Here is a 19,914-nt window from a genome sequence, read left to right on the forward strand (position 1 = left end):
GTTTAAGATTTAACATCCTTGAAATGCAATGCACTTAAGGATGGACAGAAGTCTTTCAAAATATTGAAAACAAAGGGGATCGCCAATCTGGCCCAACATCTTCACTTTACAGATGAGGAAAAGTGAAGCCCGGAGAGGGGAAGTGACTTGCCAAAGGTCACAGAGCAAAGAATCAGAATCTGCCAGGCCTCTTGCTCCCGGTTGGGAGCTCTTAGAACTCCAACCCAAGAAAGCATTGTAATTACCTTTTCCACAGCATGTGAACGAGTAACATGCAGACATTGCAAGAGACAACACTTCCAACCAAAGTGGCTCGATTTTATTGCAGGGAAGGTAGGGAGGAGCAGAGCAAGTGAGGGTCTCTGTGGGAACCCCCATTGCCAAGTAGGACTGCCAGGCCCCAGGTCTGTCTGGAAGGCAGGAGAGGATCAGCGACCTGGAAGAGAGGAGAAATTAGGTGGGGCAAGAGTGCCATCTGCTGTGCACATGGAGGCATTGCAAAGCAGTAGAGGTTCACTAAGAGGCAGCTGTGGGGGTGCACACCCCGCCAACTAAGTCTGTTATTCTGGGTTGGCTGGAACGCATTAACCTAGCTCAGCCAATCACCACTGAGGCCTTTCTGGGAAACTTCCAGGGCTGCTGGGATGGAACTCCCTGTCCTGTTTTAATTCACGTTGGGAAGGCAGTGAACAAAGTCACAAGCAAACAAATCGGCCAATGAACAGATAGTCGAGGTGACTTTGTAACCAAGAAATGCTGGGGCACCTGGGTGGCTCAGTCGGTTGAGCCTCCGACTTCAGCTCAGGTCATGATCTCACAGTTTGTGGGTTCAAGCCTCGCGTCGGGCTCTGTGCTGACAGCTTGGAGCCTGGAGCTCGCTTCGGGTTCGGTGTCTCCCTCTCTCTCTGCCCCCACCCGGCTCACACACTCTCTCTCTCTCTTTCTCAAAAATAAATGAACATAAAAAATTGTTTAAGAAATGCTCTCTCTGATTCCCAAACCTGGCTTCAAATCCGTCACTGGAGAACCTCTTAAAACAGACTGAGGCAGATGCTGCAGGTATGTGTGGGGTAAAGTTCACCTGATAGGTGATTCTCACCGAGAATCTGTGCATCTGAGTCTTTCCACACTACACGTGTTTGCTCACACACACCCAGATAAAATTAGCTGCTATCCAGAATTTGCTTCAAAATGGTGGGGGTTGGGGGGGGGTGGGTACGGTTGGTGGAGCATAGCTGAGACAACGATGGCAAGGGCTTATAATTGGATCTGGGTGATGGTAGATAGGGATTCGTTTTCCTACTCGTACACTTAAAATTTGCACAATAAAAAAGCAAAGATAAATAAGTTAATTAAAAACTATGAGAATTATTCAGCCACAGAAAGGAATAAAGTACTGATACATGCTAGGGCTCGGATGAATCCTGAAAATATTACACTAATGGAAATCGTATGGATCCCCCCCCCATTTATTTATTTATTTATTTATTTATTTATTTATTTATTTTGAGAGAGAGCACACACAGGAGGGGCAGAGAAAGGAGAGAGAGAATCCCATGTAGGCTCTGCACTGTCAGCACAGAGCCTGATGCTGGGCTCCAACTCTCGAACCGCGAGATCATGACCTGGGGCCGAAACCAAGAGTCAAACACCCAACTGACTGAGCCGCCCAGAAACCACCCTTCGTATGGCTTCTCTTAAATGATACATCCAGAATAGGCAAATTCACAGAGGCAGAAGGCCAATTAGTGGTTCCCAGGGGCTGGGAGAGGGGGGCATGTAGAGTGACTACTTAACGGGTTTGGGGCGTTTTTCTGGGGTGATAAAGCTTTGAAACCAGAGAGTTGCACAACATCCTGAACACAGTGGATGCCACTAAGTGGTACACTTCAGCGGTGCCCGGGTGGCTCAGGCCCACTGAGCATCTGACTCTTGGTTTCAGCTCAGGTCATGATCTCACAGTTCGTGAATTCGAGCCCTGCATCACTGGGCTCTGTGCTGAAAGGTGGAGCCTGCTTAAGATTCTCAACCTCTCTCTGCCCCCAGCCCTGTGTGCGCACACGCGCTCTCTCTCCCTCAAATAAAAAATAACTTCTTTTCTGATTTGGGATGCCTTTCATCCTGCCTCTGCCGCTCGCCTGTGCGTGGCTGGGATCACGTCACTTTCCCTCTCCAGCCTTGTGTTTCTCAACAGCACTGAGAGCACTGATCCACATCAGGGACGTGGCAATCACTGGAACTGAAACACCAAAGGCACTACCTGGGCAGTGACAGCTAGGGAGGGCCGTGCTGTGGAGGATTCTGAAGCTGTGGCTGGGCACAGAGGGAAGGAGTGTTGGCTCCATAAATCACGTCTATCTGGTTCCACGGTGAATGATTCTGGCACAGGGCACCTTACGTGCCTCTCTGCATTGTGTAAAATTAAAGGGGGCATCCAGCTTGGACACGAGGATTGTTTTTGTACTCATCTGGGCAGAGGGCACGGTCAGGAAGCTGATAGCCGTTCCGAGTGGGAAGAGAGACCAAGTTGAATTAACTTACCTGGTCAGTGCACATGAGCATGAGACCCAGGGCACAGGCGTCCTCTCGGATGGGACAGTTTATCAAAGCATTGCTCAGGGTCATACGCTTATACTTAAACCCCGCTGATCATGAGATGCACTCCCCAAGTCATAAAAGGGACCCTGGGAGACATCTAACACAGTGTTCTGTGTGCTCTAGGAAGGCTGTGAGGATTCCTGAACTTAGGATTTGCATTAGATAATGAAATATTTTGTACAAGGGGCCTCACCCACCTGCCACCGTTGGTCCATCTTGGGCCCAGGGGTCCAGGCCCTCATTACTTGGGGCCGAGGTAGGAAACAGCTTTTCCTGTTTTTCCCAGCGTCTCCAGCAGAAGGTCCACGCTGTGCTCAGAGTTGATGCAAACCTTCTTGTTGGGTAGGTCAATGTCAAACTCAACTCCTGCAGGAAGAGGAAGTCGGGGGGGGGGGGGGGTGTGGGGAGGAAGCAGAGATCATCCCAGTCAGAGCAAGAAAGAGTCCAGGCTACAAAATTCTTATTCACAACCGCCTTCCCCTTTCCTCCACACCAGGTGCCAGCAAAATCTTAGGGCCAGAGGACATGTGTTACGCATTTTGGGCCACATGGACTCAGCTGCATATTCTTCTCTGTGTGTATTGCTTTTACAGTCCTTTAAAAATGTAAAAAACCAGGGCACTTGGGTGGCTCAGTCGGTTAAGCATCTAACTCTAGGTTTCAGCTCAGGTCACGTTCTCACAGTTCGTGAGGTCGAGCTCTGCGTCAGGCTCTGCACTGACAGCACGGAGCCTACCTGGGATTCTCTCTCTCTCAGAAAAAATAAATAAACTTTAAAAAAATGCAAAAACCATTTTCAGCTGTACAAAAACAGACCGTTGGCCAGATTTGGCCCATGGGCTGTAGTTTGCCAATCCCTACTCTAGATTGGGCTTCTTTCAAGTTTTTTTTTCTTCTTTTTAATTTCAAAAGTAAAATACAGGTATGCCTGGGTGGCTCAGTCGGTTAAGTGTCCAACTCGTTTTTTTTCTTTTTAATGTTTTTTTAATTTATTTTTGAAGGAGAGAGAGAGAGAGAGAGAGAGACAGAGCACGAGCGGGGGAGGAGCAGAGAGAGAGGGAGACACAGAATTCGAAGCCGGCTCCAGGCTCTATGCTGTCAGCACAGAGCCTGACGCGGGGCTCAAACTCACGAAACGTGAGATCATGACCTGAGCCGAAGTCGGACACTCAACCGACTGAGCCACCCAGGCGCCCAAGTGTCCAACTCTTGATGTCAGCTCAAGTCATAATCTCACAGTTTGTGAGATCAAGCCTCATTTTGGGCTCTGCACTCGCAGGGTAGAGCCTGCTTGGGATTTCCTCTCACCCTCTCTCTCTGCCCCTCCTCACCCTCTCAAATAAATAAACTAAAAAAAAAAAAATAATAATAATAATAATACAGATACACCATTAAAAAAAGGCAAACGTGTCTGAAAAAAACTAGAGCGTAAGGCTGCCGACTATCTCCTACCTCCAGAAGTCACTACAAACAGCACGGCATCTACCCAGTCTTTTTTGCAGACAGACAAATGAAAAATAATTCCCCCAAAGGGCATCATACTGTATACACAGGTCTTGCTATATTTCACTTTCCGATGTCCGGGATACCTTGCCCATCTTAGTATACACAGACTTACATCATTTTTTAGCAGCTACATTGCATTCCCCAGTGTGGATGTACCATACACCCACTCAGTCCCCTGCTGAGGGACACTGACATTGCTGCCTCCAATTTTGCACTATTATCACACAATGGCTGCAGAAAACACACTTGAGCATAGCTTATAGAACTTGTCCAACTATTTATATGCCATGAATTTACAGGATGGAAACTGTGGGGCAACAGACTGGCACGTGTTAAATGTTGATATTGTAAAACCACCCTCCAGAAGGACGGTGCCAATTTCAAGCCACCCACCTCGCCCCCAGAGCAGTACATGGGAGTATCTATAATGTGTTTTGTTGAGATGACAGAATGCAGAGGGAAAGCCCCTGATAGGTTCTAGGCCTGACTTCATTATTGACTTGTTGGATGGCCACAGGCGGGTCCTGCCCATTAGAGGCCTCCGTCTCCCCATCTGTACATGAAGGAATTGGGGGTGGCCAGCCCCTATGGTCTCTCCGGTTCACATATGCCATTAGTTTGTGAATCCTCAGGCCCAGAACTGTTCATCTAAGACCCCAACTCAGAAAACCCTTCTACCTCACCTCAAGAGGCCACCCAGGAGGGGACAGTAGTGAAAGACAGGGAGAAACCTGTCCCAGTTCAAAGGGAGATCCCCAAATGCTTGAAGAGCCTTAAAAAGCCCATGACACAGGATTTTTTTATTTTTATGTTTATTTATTTTTGAGAGAAAGAGAGATAGAGCATGAATGGGGGAGAGGCAGGCAGGGAGGGAGACACAGAATCTGAAGCAGGCTCCAGGCTCTGAGCTGTCAGCACAGAGCCTAACGCGGGGCTTGAACTCATGAACCGTGAGATCATGACCTGATCTGAAGTCAGACACTTAACCGACTGAGCCACCCAGGCACAGGATTTTATCATAATGTCTGAATTTGTACCTAATGGATACCAAGGGAGAAAAAAAAAAATGCAATGTGTCCTTGCTACACGCTGGATTTTTGTCTTTCATTTCAGAAGTGTCTCCCTCCTCTTTGGAATAAATATTTTGGTGGCATCGTAGAGCTGGAGGAAACTCTGGGGTCATCTAATCCAGTGGGTTTCAAACTGTTTTCCCTGCAGCCCAGATTCCAGGTCGGGTGTCAAGTGACATAGACCCACCCTCCCTTCATCCGGAGTGTGCCTCTTGGTATCCGAGGGGCTTTTGAGCAGTTTCATTCTTAAAATATCCACGGTGAAAGCTGACACAGGCTGACAGGCCCATACCACAGCTGGGGAAACTCAGGCCCCCGGGAGAAGAGGCCACAGTTACACAAGAAAAGTCAGCAGTCACGTTTTCCCCACTGCTTCAGATGCTTTCAAACTAAGATTCCAGTTTAGGGGACTCGAAACCAGCCATTGACTCACTTCAGGCAAGTCACTTCCCCTCTTGGGCACTGGTGTCAACATCCCCATTCCACAGATGGAAAGGACAGCTCACAGGAAATGTTCCAAGTGCTAGTGAGAGCACATCCATGTGGAAGCCCTCTGAAAACCGGGTATTATCTAGGGTCGTAAAAATGAAAATCTTATCAAGAAATAAAATAAAACTAATTACCTCATGGAGCCCCAGGGCCAGATCCCAGCCCTCTCTGGGCTTCAGTTTCCCCAGCTGAGAACTGAGGAGGCCGGACGAGAATAATCGTTTTCTTTTTTATTTATTTTTTAACGTTTGTTTATTTTGAGACAGAGATAGAACATGAGCGGGGGAGGGGCAGAGAGCGAGGGAGACACAGAATCCAAAGCAGGCCCCAGGCTCTGAGCTGTCAGCGCTGAGCCCGACGCGGGGCTTGAACTCACAGACCGCGAGATCATGGCCTGAGCCAAAGTCGGACGCTTGACTGACTGAGCCACCCAGGCGCCCCGAGAGTAATCACTTTCTAAATACGTCCAAAGGGGTGTGTTAGGAGTTCTGCACATGACTTGAGCCAAAGTTTGTTTTTTTTTAATATTACAATTTTAAAAATGTTAATAGAAAATGACACTCAAATGTATCATCAAAAGTTACCACACTGAAGATCACCAACGTATTAACTAGTTCTGCCAGGACTCTGAGCTAGATTGTGGGGCCAAATCCCAGCTGTGCCACTTACTGTGTGATCTCAGCCACATTGCTTAACCTCTCTGAACTTCAGTTCCTCCTGCTTATAATGGAGATAGTCCAAGAAGCTACGGAAATGGTTGTGGTGACAGGTAGATGACTTGATCCTCAGAAGCCACTAAGCAGAATATTTGACACATGCTAAGTACTCACTACATCGTAGTTTTACTGTTGCTATCAGCTTCAACTCAAGCTTCTGCCCCACCTCTGCATGCACTTGAGCATGACAGAAGTGCCTCGGTCTCCCCCACCTCGCTCCTAACCCTGGGCCGCTCACTCACCTCCCAGCTTGTTGAGCACCCGACTGACCGCATTGGAGCAGCCTTCACAGGTCATGTCCACAGAGAACTCGTGTTTCTAAAACAGACAAAGGGGACCATGAGCTAAGTCGTGCAGAGCGACCCAGATACCCCAGCAGTGCGCAGGTCCACCCAGAGACCAAGACAAAGGGCAGAGAGGGCAAGATCTGTCAGACTCACCAGTGGCCTGGTTCTGAGCCCTTCTAGTAAACTGTAAAGTGGAGGAAGGAAGGGTTTCTCCATCTTACAGGTTGTTGTATTAAATGAGGTAATCCATATAAATCCGTTAGGAGTGTCTAGCACATGATGAGTAGAACCACGTGAGAAGCTAGTTTCAAATGTTGGTTTCTAGTCTTACCTTCAAAATCTTGATTCTTGAGTTATGGGGTTGTCTCAAGACATTGATAACTCTGATATGGGGTGGGCCTACGCACTCTGAGCAATGCTGATCTGGTGGTCTTATCTATGCATCGGAAGATCACCTTCTGCATTAGAAGCCCTTGAGAACTTCCAAAAACCACCAGTTCTGATCAACAAGTCTGGGCTGGGGCGTCTGTTGTGGCTAATAAGCTTCCCTGGTGTTCGGATACACAGAAATCACTGTTGTCATCCACATGCCGCACTGCCAGAGGCAGCCCCTGAGTCCTGGGGAGGGAAGGGATTTGCCTGGGCTCCCAGTGAGTTGGAGGCCGGGCCAGTAAGGGGACCCAGACTCCTGGACTCTTCATACAGGCTCAACATCCTATAGTCTCCAGGGTATCTGACAAACCAAGTGCATGAAGGCAAGCTTTGTTCAGTTCATTGCCGCAATCCAATACTTGAACAGTGAGTGCCTGGCACAGAGTAGGTGCTTGAGTTGAGTGAATGGATGATTGACATGGCTGGTTGACGGTCTCTGGGTCCTTCCTTTGCTTTCAGACAAGGATTACTTATACCAATACATCCTTTATTTTAAAATCTCTGGAAATAAGATGAGCTTCAGTTCCCAGGTCTAGCACTTACAAGCTGTATGACTGAGTTACTGAACTCCTCTTGCCTAGGTTTCTACATCTGCAAAATGGGGATGAGAGTCCCTCTCCAGGTTAGTGAATGGGACAAACATTTTAAGTGTGCTGGCCAGCATCCAAGATGGCCCCAGTGATCCCCAAGTCCTGAGTATTTATGCCCTTGAGAAGTCCCATTCCACTATGTCTCAGGGCTGGGTGTCCAGTAGAATATGGTTGAAGTGATGTTATGTGACCTCCGAGACTAGGTCATAAAAGACATTGTGGCTACTTCCTTGCTCTCTCTCTGGGATCATTCACTCTGGAGGAAGCTGGCTGCGACATCTTTTTTTTTTTTTTTTTTTTAATTTTGGGTGTGGGGAGGGGAAGAGAGACAGAAAGTAGGAGAGAATCCTAAGCAGGCTACACACACAGTGCAGAGCCCGACACGGGGTTCGATCTCACTACGGTGAGACCATGACCTGAGCCGAAATCAAGAGTCGGATGCTTAACCCAGGTGCCTCTGGCTGCAAAATCTTAAAGACCCTCAAGCAACCCTATAGAGAGGTGCTCATGTTGAGGAACTAAGTCTCCAGCCAACAGCTAGGTGAGGGAGCCATCGTGGAAGCAGATGCTCCTTAAGATGAGTACAGTCTGGGCCAACATCTTCATTACAGCTTCACCAGAGACCCTGAGCCAGGAACACCCCACTGAGCTGCTCCCAGATTCCTGACTCTCAGAAACTATGAATTAATGAACGTTTATTGTTTTAAACTACCAAGGTTTTGAGATAATTACTCAGGAGCAACATATAACTAAAACGTGAAGTAAAGAGGTTGGAGCCTACCAGTAGTTTCCACGGGTGAAAAATTAGTTGTTGGATTATTATTTTTAGTTTGTTCCAATCTTTTTTTTTTAACTTCAAAAAAAATGGCTACATTTTTCATAGAGCACTTCAAAATATTTCAAATTTGTTATCTCAGTTGGAATTCTGGACACAGCAATGTTTCTTGCTGGAAGACCCCAGGCAAAAATCCCTGTGCCTTACTGGCCCCAGTCAGGGGTATATAATACCTTATCCATACAAAAAAGGTATTAGCCAACTCAAGTTTTCTCAACCTCCGTGCACACAGGAATCACCTGGGGGCTTGAGGACATGGGACTCTGCAGGTGGCTGCCTCAATCTGCATTGAGGCTCCAGGGTGGGCCCTGGGCCCCTCCATTTTTAACTCACTGGGGGGACACCAGGAGGCAAGACCACACCCCTGCAAAAAATTAGACTAATGGCGGTGCCTAGATGGCTCAGTCTGTTGAGTCTCTGACTTAAGTTGAGGTCATGATGTCACGGTTTGTGGGTTTGAGCCCTGCATTGGGCTCTGTGCTGACAGTTCAGAGCCTGGAGCCTGCTTCAGATTCTGTGTGTCTCTCTCTCTGCCCCTCCTCTGCTTGTGCCTTCTCTCGATCAAAAATAAATAAATTTAAAAAAATTGTACTGGGGCGCCTGGGTGGCTGTCGGTTAAGCTTCCGACATCGGCTCAGGTCATGATCTTGCGGTCCGTGCGTTCGAGCCCCGTGTCGGGCCCTGTGCTGACGGCTCAGAGCCTGGAGCCTGTTTCAGATTCTGTGTCTCCCTCTCTCTGACCCTCCCCCGTTCATGCTCTGTCTCTCTCTGTCTCAAAAATCAATAAACGTTAAAAAAAAATTAAAAAAAAAAAATTGGACCAATGGCTTCTCAAGCTCTTTCCAAGTCTCAGAACATCTTTGGGTCTGGCTTATCATCATGGGGTCCACGGGAAACTAAGACCAAGAGTTAGGAGTTTGGTTTTCAACTATTTTATTGAGGCCAGATCTGCAAAAACTGCCTTAAAGAAAATGGTCAGTTTTTCTTTTCTTCTAGTTAAACCCCACTCATTCCTTCAGCTTGTTAGAGGACACTAACAGCATGACCTGGGAGCTTGCAAAAATGCAAAATCTTAGGTCCCACCGCAGGCCTCCTGAATCAGAATCTTCATTTTAACAAGACATCCAGGGGGCACCTGGCTGGCTCAGTCGGTGGAATATGCGACTCTTGATCCCGGGGCGGTGAGTTTTGAGCCCCATGTTGGGTTTTACTTTAAAAATAAAAATAAATAAAAATTAAAAAGACACCCAGTTTATTTCTACCCACATTACAGTTTGAGATGCTGTTCTAGAACGTGAATTGGCAAACTAAAGCCTGCCTGTGACCTGGTCTTAGGAGGTTTTACTGAAACACAGCTAAGCTCGTTGGTGCACTTTCACATTGGAATGGCAGAGCTGAGTAGTTGTAATGGACCACATGGTTCATGAAGCCTAAGGCATTTTTTTTTTATTTAAAAAAATTTGTTTTAACATTTATTTATTTTTTAGAGACAGAGAGAGGCAGAACATGAGCAGGGGAGGGGGAAAGAGAGAGAGAGAGATACAGAATCTGAAGGAAGCTCCAGGCTCTGAGCTGTTAGCACAGAGCCTGACGTGGGGCCCAAACTCACAAACTGCAAGACCATGACCTGAGCCGAAGTCAGACGCTCAACCGACTGAGCCACCCAGGTGCCCCAAGCCTAAAGCATTTTTAAGTATTTACCTGGCCCTTTAAGAAAAAGTGTGCTGACCCCTGCTCTAGAATAACCATCAGACAATCGATTTATCGATTGGGTATTTATCAATACCCAATCAAAGCTTTAAAGGGTTCACAAGACCAAGATAATACCTGAATCTATTTATTGAGTGCCCATATGTGCCAAATGCGCTTTGTACGGTATCTTGAGTTAGTCCTCGCTCAGCTTGGAAAAGGAGCTAGTCACCCTGTTTTTCTCCTGAAGTTCCCAGGGGTTCACTGAGCTGCCCATGATCACGTGGTAAGTCTGTGCTGAGGCTTGGGATGTGAACCCAGGCCCTCCTGGCTTCAGGGCCATTTTAGCTGTGGAGCAGCCAACACACTGCCAGCTGCCAGTCCATGACCGTGACTCTCAGCAGTAGCTCTGGGAGTGGGACACCTTGCAAAAAAGCACAAGTTTATGCTGCCCAAGAACCTAAAGTCAACAAACACAGGCAGCTTTCTGCTGCTGACTACAGAGAGCAGGCCCCCTTTCAGCCTCCACAGTACAGAGGTCAGAAGCCAGAAGGCGGCTTCTGGGTGGCAAATGTTACAATTCAGTGCTCTTCTCCTCTAGTCGGAGTTGCAAAAGTCGATTTGGGGGTGGGAGAAAAATCTACTTAATGGGCAGAATATCTATTCTTTACAGAGAAGCCCAAGGCCGGCTGGCCCCCTGTTGCCTCAGTCCCTCAGAGCCTCCCCACATCACCTCTAAGACGGGTCCTTGAAAGCAATGAAAAAAAGTCTAGTAAACTGTACAACTCCTTAATTGAATCTCAGAACTGGAAGGGCAGGAAAGCAGTGGGGTCACATTGTCCAGCCCCCTCCCAGGGAAGGAATTCTTTCTCGAAAATCCAGGCTATTCAGTCTTTAAGCACAATGTCGATAAGGAGTTTACTAACGCTAATATTTGAGTGCAAACTACATGTTGGGCATTGCTCGAAACCCTCTGTGTGCATTACTGTGTTTAATCACCACAATGTTCCCAGGAGATGGCCTCATTATCCCTTCTTGACAGAAGAGGGAGCTTAAGTTCAGACGTTAGGTCACTCACTCAGGATGACACAGCCAGTGAGTAGCAGGGCCTAGACTGAAAATGTCTCTTCCAAGCCTAACCTCTCAACCACTGTGGTCCTTGTTAAAGTGGGGTTAACACTTGCCCGCCTATAGGTCCTACCCTATTTGTCCGATGTCTACACAAGAGCTACCATTTCTTGGGGACTAGCTATGTCAGTGGCTATGCTACATATTTTATATTTTACCTGGCATTTTCCCAGGTAATACTAACAATAGTCCTCTGAGATCACGGTTTTTATTCCCATTTTACAGATGAGGAAGTCAAGGCACAGAGAGGCAAAGCAACTTGCCTGAGGTCACCTCAGGCCTGAGGTTGACAGGCGAGGGCACAGATTTTTCAGAGGCTTCTGAGATTCCAAGTTTTTGTTGGAGAATCCTCTCGTGTGACACGCTCTTCCCCTCTGAGTTTTGACCACGGGCCCCTGAACTAATACCGCCTTCCTTCAGCTGCTCTTCTTGTGATACGGTGCCTTCATTCTGATCATCCGCTCTGGAGGGTCTTTCGCTTGTCAAAATCCCCAGAAGCGAACCCAGAATAGAGTGATTCTCAAGCTGGCCTTTCCTTCACTGCCACCCCCTACAAAAACCATCACTATCCCAGTCCCAGGGGGATTAATGCTGTCCTCTTAACATTGCTAAAGGCAGATCTGCTCAAGTAGGAGGGCTGATTCTGTCAGGTTCTTTGTCCATACTTTGTGTTGTCTGAGGATTTGTCTCAAGGCACTTGGCAAAACCCTAGGGAAATGACACCTGAGATGTTTGTGGCTTGGCCCAGGGAACTTCTTGCTTACCTGTCAGCTCCCCAAAGCTAGGCTGCTAAGACACAGGGTATCTGTGGGACACATCTGCGTATACTCTTGAAGCAGAGCCATTAACTAGGCACCCTGGAGGAAATTGGTAAACACCACATGACCCCAACCAGGATCTACAGGATGTAACTGACATCACAGTTTATTCCCAAGCCGGTGTGACCACTTTTGTCTGGCACTTCCCAAGTGATCAGGCCAGGAGAGACTGGGAGACTAAAGATAAGGGGCTTAATCCTGGCTCCACCCAACGCCTCCGAGACCTCCCTCCAGTAAGTCACTGGGCTTTTGCTTTTTCTTATCTGTGAAAGTCCTTAATTCCTTATCTACAAAATGAGGCCTTGGGCAACCACGTATGTGCTTTAAGACTGAGTGAACTTCAAAGGCGGCTAAGACCGGCTCATTCCTCTCCAAACTCTGTCATTGAGCAACTGGCAACTTTGAGCAGGTCCCTTAACCTCTCTAGGGCTTAGGGGTTCAGTTTCAAAAAGTGATCTGTAGGAAAAGTTAAAAGCACGGTCTCCATTCAGCGCTGAACTGAAAATCGGCCAGAGTGGGCAGGGGAAGGGAAGGAAACCACGGACCTCTGAAAACCTGCCGCGTCCCGGAGGCCACAGCCACCCTCCCCCTCCCCCCACCATCTTCCCCCCTCCCCCATTCCCCCTTTCAGGCCAGGTCCGCGGACCGGCACAAGCAGGGTGAAGGCGCAGGGACTAGACGTCCCATTTCCAGCTCGCCACCCGCTCGGCGACTGTGCCCTTCCCTGGGTCTCAGTTTCCCCATCTATGCAAGGAAGGGCTGGGCTTGTAACCACTGGAGGCCCGTAGCTCCAATGTCCTGAAGCCTGACTCCTACATAAAACCCCTTTCGGATCGGATTTTCTGGAAGGTCGCAGAAGCTGGGAGTAGATGGGAAGAGAGTGAGAAGAGAGACAATAACTCCGGCTGCGGCCTGAGCCCTTGAAGAGCGACGTGTGGCCGATCGGCGGTGCAGCGGAGGCGCAAGCCGGGGGCCCGGGTCTGCTCGGAGCGGGAGCTAGCAGGGACTTACCGGCATGACTGTGGATGTGGTGGTAGCGACGCCTGGGCTGGCTCTGAGCTCTAGCGCCGCTGTGCTTCCGGGGCTGGGTGCCGAGAAGCACCGCCCCTCACGCGAAACCCCGCCCCCTTCGCCGCGGCCGGCAGTTAGGCCCCGCCTCCCTGGCCGCGCGGCCTGGAGCCGCGGGACCGCCGTTGGCCGCCACTCACCCTTTGAGCTGGCGGGGCTCTGGGATTCCGCACGCTTCTGCAGCCCCCGGGGCCAGCCTGCAACGCCTACAGACCACGTTTAGACCACCTGCTCAGTGTCAGGCCTGTATTAGGGGCTGGGAATACAAGGACCCGGCAGTGAACACGACAAACCCCACACCTCCCTAAAAAGGACAAACATTTCTTGACTCAGTCAATATTGAGTTGAGTCCCATCCGTGAGCCAGCACTGTGTGCTAGGTATCCAAGGCGCAGTAGTGAAAGAGACAGCCTGGCAGAGAGCGGAGGAAGCAGGCGATGAAAATGCAGTGTTAAACGGATGGACGGTATCACGGGTGCAGAGAAAGGATCTCGAACTGGAGCCTGTTGGGGGGCGGGAGAGGGGTTCTGGCTGACAGTAGGTTTCAGGAGGAGCTAATCTGAGTCAAGGACGGAGAGTACACGTTTATCTGATGAAGGAAGATGAGCTATTTGGGAAGGAGGGAGGCAGAGGGGACAGCAAGTACAAAAGTTGGAAGACAAGAGTGGGCAGGGCTTGAGAGGCAGTTATTCAGACTGAGAGGCAGGGACAAAGAGAGGTGGAGAAATGAAGCGACAAGGATATGAGACCCACAGCCATGGGTGAAGACAGATGAAGGCAGAGATGCTCTAGGACACTAACAGAGAAACAGGCATGGCAAGACTCAGAACTTCAATCACACACACCCCTCTGCACACATACACAAGCATCGGGGAGGACTTCTTGGAATATCCAAGGAATTTGCCAGAGGAGTCCAGTCTGAGTTACTAGTTTCAATGTTTATTTTGAGAGAGAGTGAGAGAGAAAGAGAGCAAGCCACACAGGTGCACACAAGCAGGGGAGAGGTAGACAGAGAGGGAGAGAGAGAATCCCAAGCAGGCTCTATGCTGTCATTGCAGAGCCCAACTGGGGCTCAATCCCAGAGAGATCATGACCTGAGCTGAAACCAAGAGTCACGTGCTTAACCGACTGAGTCACCCAGCCTCCCCCGGAGTTAGTAGTTTCAAAGCCGTCTCATCAACAGAACTGCTTGGACAGCCTACTAATAACCCAGATTTCTAGGCTTCATCCTAGATTCACTGTCCCTTAATTTCAAGGTATACTTTTAGTATCCCTCCCCCTTTTGGTTTGGGGAACCACTGGTTGAGGAAAACTAAAGTCTTAATACATGAAACGTTTTTGAGAAGGTGTGTTCATAATTTAGTGTCTCACCTCCAATTCATCTTTTTTGGGCTTGCTTTATGAAAATGGATCTGGACCCTTTAAATATTTTTTTCCTTTCCCCACTGGCAGGATGTTAAACCTTGTCAGTGAAGGCTCTGGAGAGGCACTGGAAGGGGAAAGGTTTTCCTTCCTGGTTCCAGTGTGTTCACTCACCAGGTCCTTGCAGTGTGTGTGGTTGCCTCATGGCCAGCTTCTGAGGACAGCTTCCTCGGCACCGGACTCCTGCTGTGTAACAGGAATGGGCAGTACCATGAGGCCAGCAGCTTCCCTCAGAATCTGTCCCCCTACAGCGAAGTGCCTCTCTTTGAATAGCTTTTTCCGGTACCCTCGAGGGAAAATTTCCAGCCTAGAGTGTGGCTTTCTAGCAAGCTCCCCCTGCATGACATCATAACTACTTCTCTGCCATTCAGTGGGCCACGAGGCCTGGGATCTCAGCCTAGCATGGGGATTGGGGGATTCTCCCTTGGATGCTCTATGTTACCGTCTTGGCCCTACCAGCAGTGGCTGCTCCTTGTACCTGCTGTTTCTATATTCTTCAGAGTTCTCTGTCCTTCTTCCAAGCCGATGCCTCATTATCACAGACTCATTATAATCTTTAAACTCTCCTTGTTCAAATTATGGTGTGGTTTCTCTCTCCTGATTAGACTCACGCTGATACAGGGAGTGGCAACAACCTGCCTACTTTGGTTTAGGAAAGAGGATAATGGATCTATCCTTGGTCTAGGTTCAAGAACATGAAATGGAAGGGATAAATCTAGGCCACTGACTCACGCCAGCTCTGAATGAGGAGGTCCACTTCCAGCATGGTGAGTGGTAAAGCATGGAAATTGGAGCCTATGTTAGTCTGCTCAGGCTGCTATAACAAAATATCACAGACTGGGTGGCTTAAACAACACTGATTTCTCAATTCTCATGGCTCTGGAGGCTGGAAAATCCAAGATCAAAGAGCTGGCTGGTTCGGTTCTCAGTGAGATCTCTCTTCCTGGCTTGCAGTGGTTGCATTCTTGCTAGCAGACATGGCAGACAGAGCTAGCTCTGGTGTCTCTTCCCCCTTTTATTATTTTTTAAATGTTTATTTTTATTTAGAAAGAGCAAGAAGGCAAGGGGCAGAGAGAGAGGGTAAGAGACCAAGCAGGCTCCGTGCTCAGTGTAGAGGCCACAGGGCTCGATCCCATGACCGTGAGATCATGACCTGAGCCAAAATTAAGAGTTGGGTGCTTGACCAGCTAAGCCACCCAGGTGCCCCTCTTCCTCCTTTCATAAGGGCACCAGCCCTATTGGATTAGTGCTCCATGCTTAGGAGCCCATCTAACCTTTATCAGCTTCTCAAAGGCCCATCTCCAAACACAGTCATTTTGGGGGTTAGGGCCTCTACATGTGAATTTTGGGGGAAGAAATTTCAGTCTACGCAGACCATACAAAGCCATATAGACCAGAGTTTGAATTTAAGCCCTTTCATTTGCAGCTGTATAACCTTGGGCAGATTTCATTACCTCTCTAAGCCTTAATACCCTCATTTATAAAACAGGGATAGTTAAGGTGACTTTACAATTTAAGTTTATTTATTTAGAGAAAGAGCATGAGAGCAGGGGAGGAGAGAGAGAGACGGAGAGAGAAAATCCCAAGCAGGTTCTGTACTGTCAGTGCAGAGCCCGAAGGGGGACTTGAACTCACCAACCATGAGATCATGACCTGAGCTGAAACCAAGAGTCAGACATTCAACTGACTGAGCCATCCAGATGCCCCACGTGACTACACAATTTTTTATCCAAACCTGAGAGCGAAAGGGGATACCAGGACTATAGGACTATAGGACTATTTGACTGTTCCAGGCAAACCGGGACATATGGGTTCCTCAAAGCAACCTATTTGTGGTATTCTTGGGAAGAATAAGTAGGATTCTGTATGCAAACCCCTAGCACATTACTTGGCACAGGATAGGCATCAAAAACATTAGAATTCTTCTTATAATTGCTGGAATTTCTCCTTGCTTCCCTGGCACTGTCTCTTCCCCTATGGGCAAAATGCTCACCCCTTAGCCCTTCCTCTCCTTCCCACCTGCCAGGCATTTCCTTAGGTCCAGTGAAGGCAAGGCTTAAAATCTTGGTAACACTGGGGCCAACTGTGCACTGGGGCTGGGAAAGCAAGATCACTGCAGAGGGGGAAAGGGTGGAGGATATTAAAGGAAAGGCAGAGGAAGACTGAACAGGTTAGAGAATTGAGGAAGAGGGAGGTTAAACAGAGAGAGCACAATTTAATGACAGGCAACATTATGGAAACTCATTAGATAGGACAAATGAAGGTTGATCAGTGAAGAGGGGAAAATGTATAGGATTATAGTTCTTATATGCAAATATCTGCATAAATTCCATTTATTTACATACAAATAAGCCTGAAATGCACTGCAGCAAATGTTGATAGAAGTTATCTGGCACGCGTGTAGGATTACAGGCAAAATCCCAAAATTTGAAAAATTTCAGTAGGGGTGCCCGGGGGGCTCAGTCGGTTGAGCATCCAGCTTCAGCTCAGGTCATGATCTCATGGTTTGTAAGTTCAAGCCCCATGTCGAGCTCTGTGCTGACAGCTCAGAGCCTAGAGCCTGCTTCCGATTCTGTGTCTCCTCTCTCTGCTCCTCCCCCGTGCTCTGTCTCTCTGTCAAAAATAAATAAACATTTTTTTTTAATTTAAAAAAAAGAAATTAAGTCCTCAAACACTAAATTCCCTTAAAAAGATAAATACATAAAAATTTCAAATAGCACAAAAGGGTATACAGGGAAAAGCAAGTTTCCCTCGTCTACCCTATTTACCCCTTTTTAATTTTGGGGGGGTTCATTTATTTATTTTTGAGCGGGGGACAGAGAGAAAGGAGACAATCCTAAGCAGGCTCCATACATCAGCACAGAGCCTGATGAGGGGCTTGGACTCACGAACTGAGAGATCACAACCTGAGCTGAAATGAAGGATCAGCTGCTTAACGGACTGAGAAACCCAGATGCCCCTGACTACCCCTTTTTAAACAGAAGGCATACTATACACAATTTTGCAATTTGCTTTTCTCACTTTACAAAATATCAGAGTTTATTCTTGTACATATTCCCTTTGTTCTGTTCAGTGATACATAATGTTATATTATTCAGTTGTACTATAATTTATTCCACCAGTCCCTGTGGCAGAAACCATTGGCTGGCTAATCCAATACTCATTCCCAGTCTTTTCACTCTTGCTCCTGTAGAGGCCAGATCCCTGCATCCCCTAAATATTTGCTTTCCCATCCTCCCTTGCAGCCAAGTGTGCCCTGGCCAATGAGTCAGAAGCAGAAGTCTGCTACAAGGTTTCTGGAAAGCTCTTGCTTTCTTCACAAGGGGAACAGATACCAGTCCTTTCCCCTTCCTGACCAGAATATTGATGTGATATCTAGACTGTAACCAGGAAAGAAATGCCAAGAGAATCACAGAGACGCTTGTTCTGACTGTGTGCTCAACCAATGCCCACGGCAGCTTGCCTCCAGACTTGGTATGTGAGAAATGTAATTCCTTCTTTATTTCAGTTACTGCTATTCAGACTTCCTGGTACTTGCTCCTGACACATTCTTTTTCTTTCTCTTTTTTTTTAATGTGTCTTTTTTTTTTAAATGTTTTACTATTTTAGAGAGAGAGAGAAACAGAGCCTGAGCGTGGGAGGGGCAGAGAGAGAGAGGGAGACCCAGAATCCGAAGCAGGCTCCAGGCTCTGAGCTGTCAGCACAGAGCCCATCACGGGGCTTGAACTCACGGACCGCGAGATGGTGCTGATAATGATTACATAACAATCCATATACCTAGGTCGTTGCTTAAAATTTTATGTAGGATAGGGGTGCCGGGGTGGCTCAGTTGGTTGAATAGTCTGACTCTTGATTTCGGCTCAGGTCATGCATGATCTCAGGGTCATGGGGTGGAGCACCTTGTACTGACTGTGGAGCCTACTTAGGATTCTGTCTGTCTGTCTCTCTCTCTCTCTTCCTCAGCCCCTCTCCCCATGTTGTGCACGGTCTCTCTCTCAAATTAAAAAAAAAAAAGTAAAATAAATGCCTAATGTGAAATTGCTATTCATTTTCAATTTTGATAGAGTCAGATTGCCTCTTAAAGAAGTTTTTCTTGGGGGCGCCTGGGTGGCTCAGTTAGTTAAGCATCTGACTTCAGCTCAGGTCACGATCTGATGGTTCGTGAGTTCTGATCTGATGGTTTGTAAGTTTGAGCCCCACATCGGGGCTTGGGATTCTCTCTCCCCCCTCTCTCTTCCCACCCCCCAACTTACATGATATCTCTTTCTCTCTCTCTCAAAAATAAACTAGGGGCGCCTGGGTGGCGCAGTCGGTTAAGCGTCCGATTTCAGCCAGGTCACGATCTCGTGGTCCGTGAGTTCGAGCCCCGCATCAGGCTCTGGGCTGATGGCTCAGAACCTGGAGCCTGTTTCCGATTCTGTGTCTCCCTCTCTCTCTGCCCCTCCCCCGTTCATGCTCTGTCTCTCTCTGTCCCAAAAATAAATAAACGTTGAAAAAAAAAATTTTTTTAAATAAACTAAAAAAAAAAAAACAACTTTTTTGCCTCTCAAAGCTTTATTAACTACATTTTTATATCTTCAGATCTATGTGTACTACCATTACCAGTTCCAATATTATAGGTGATTATTTCCATTTTTTTTCTACCTTTGCCACTTTTTCTATAATAAGTATGTATTAAGAATCACAGAGAAAAATATTTTTTAAAAAGCAGAATTCGGGGCGCCTGGGTGGCGCAGTCGGTTAAGCGTCCGACTTCAGCCAGGTCACGATCTCGCGGTCCGTGAGTTCGAGCCCCGCGTCGGGCTCTGGGCTGATGGCCCAGAGCCTGGAGCCTGTTTCCGATTCTGTGTCTCCCTCTCTCTCTGCCCCTCCCCCGTTCATGCTCTGTCTCTCTCTGTCCCAAAAATAAATAAACGTTGAAAAAAAAATTTAAAAAAAAAATAAAAATAAAAAGCAGAATTCAGGAATTCTGAGTTCTAGACTACCCAGCAGTCTCCTTACTAGCCTTGCAAACTTGGATAAGTCACTTTATCATTAAACCCGCAGGTTTGAGAAATGGGCCCTTTCTGGCTAACAGTGTTGTCATTTAATGCCACTGAATTGGACATTTCAAAACGGTTAAAATGGTAAATTTTATGTTCTTTAAAATCCATTTGTGGGGCGTGTGAGTGGCTCGGTTGGTTGAGCACCTGATCATCCGACTTTGGCTAGGGTCATGATCTCACGGGTTGTGAGTTCGAGCCCTGTGTTGGGCTCTCAGCTGTCAG

At 47.7% G+C, this 19,914-nt stretch overlaps 1 protein-coding gene across 1 annotated transcript; it reads right to left on the bottom strand.

Annotated features, from left to right (window-relative positions):
* Window positions 1-297: 297 nt before the first annotated feature.
* Window positions 298-13,275, bottom strand: ATOX1 (antioxidant 1 copper chaperone). Its single transcript, XM_025924261.2, has 4 exons — window positions 13,170-13,275; window positions 6,622-6,697; window positions 2,796-2,964; window positions 298-436 (listed from the first exon to the last, which is right to left on the bottom strand). Exons 1-3 carry the CDS (start codon window positions 13,173-13,175, stop codon window positions 2,840-2,842), a joined length of 207 nt encoding a protein of 68 aa, XP_025780046.1. The 5' UTR covers window positions 13,176-13,275; the 3' UTR covers window positions 298-436; window positions 2,796-2,839.
* Between the last annotated feature and the right edge of the window lie 6,639 nt (window positions 13,276-19,914).

This window comes from Puma concolor, chromosome A1, assembly GCF_028749965.1.
Source record: "Puma concolor isolate L17-30 chromosome A1, mPumCon1.1.hap2, whole genome shotgun sequence".
NCBI classification, from domain to species: domain Eukaryota; kingdom Metazoa; phylum Chordata; class Mammalia; order Carnivora; family Felidae; genus Puma; species Puma concolor.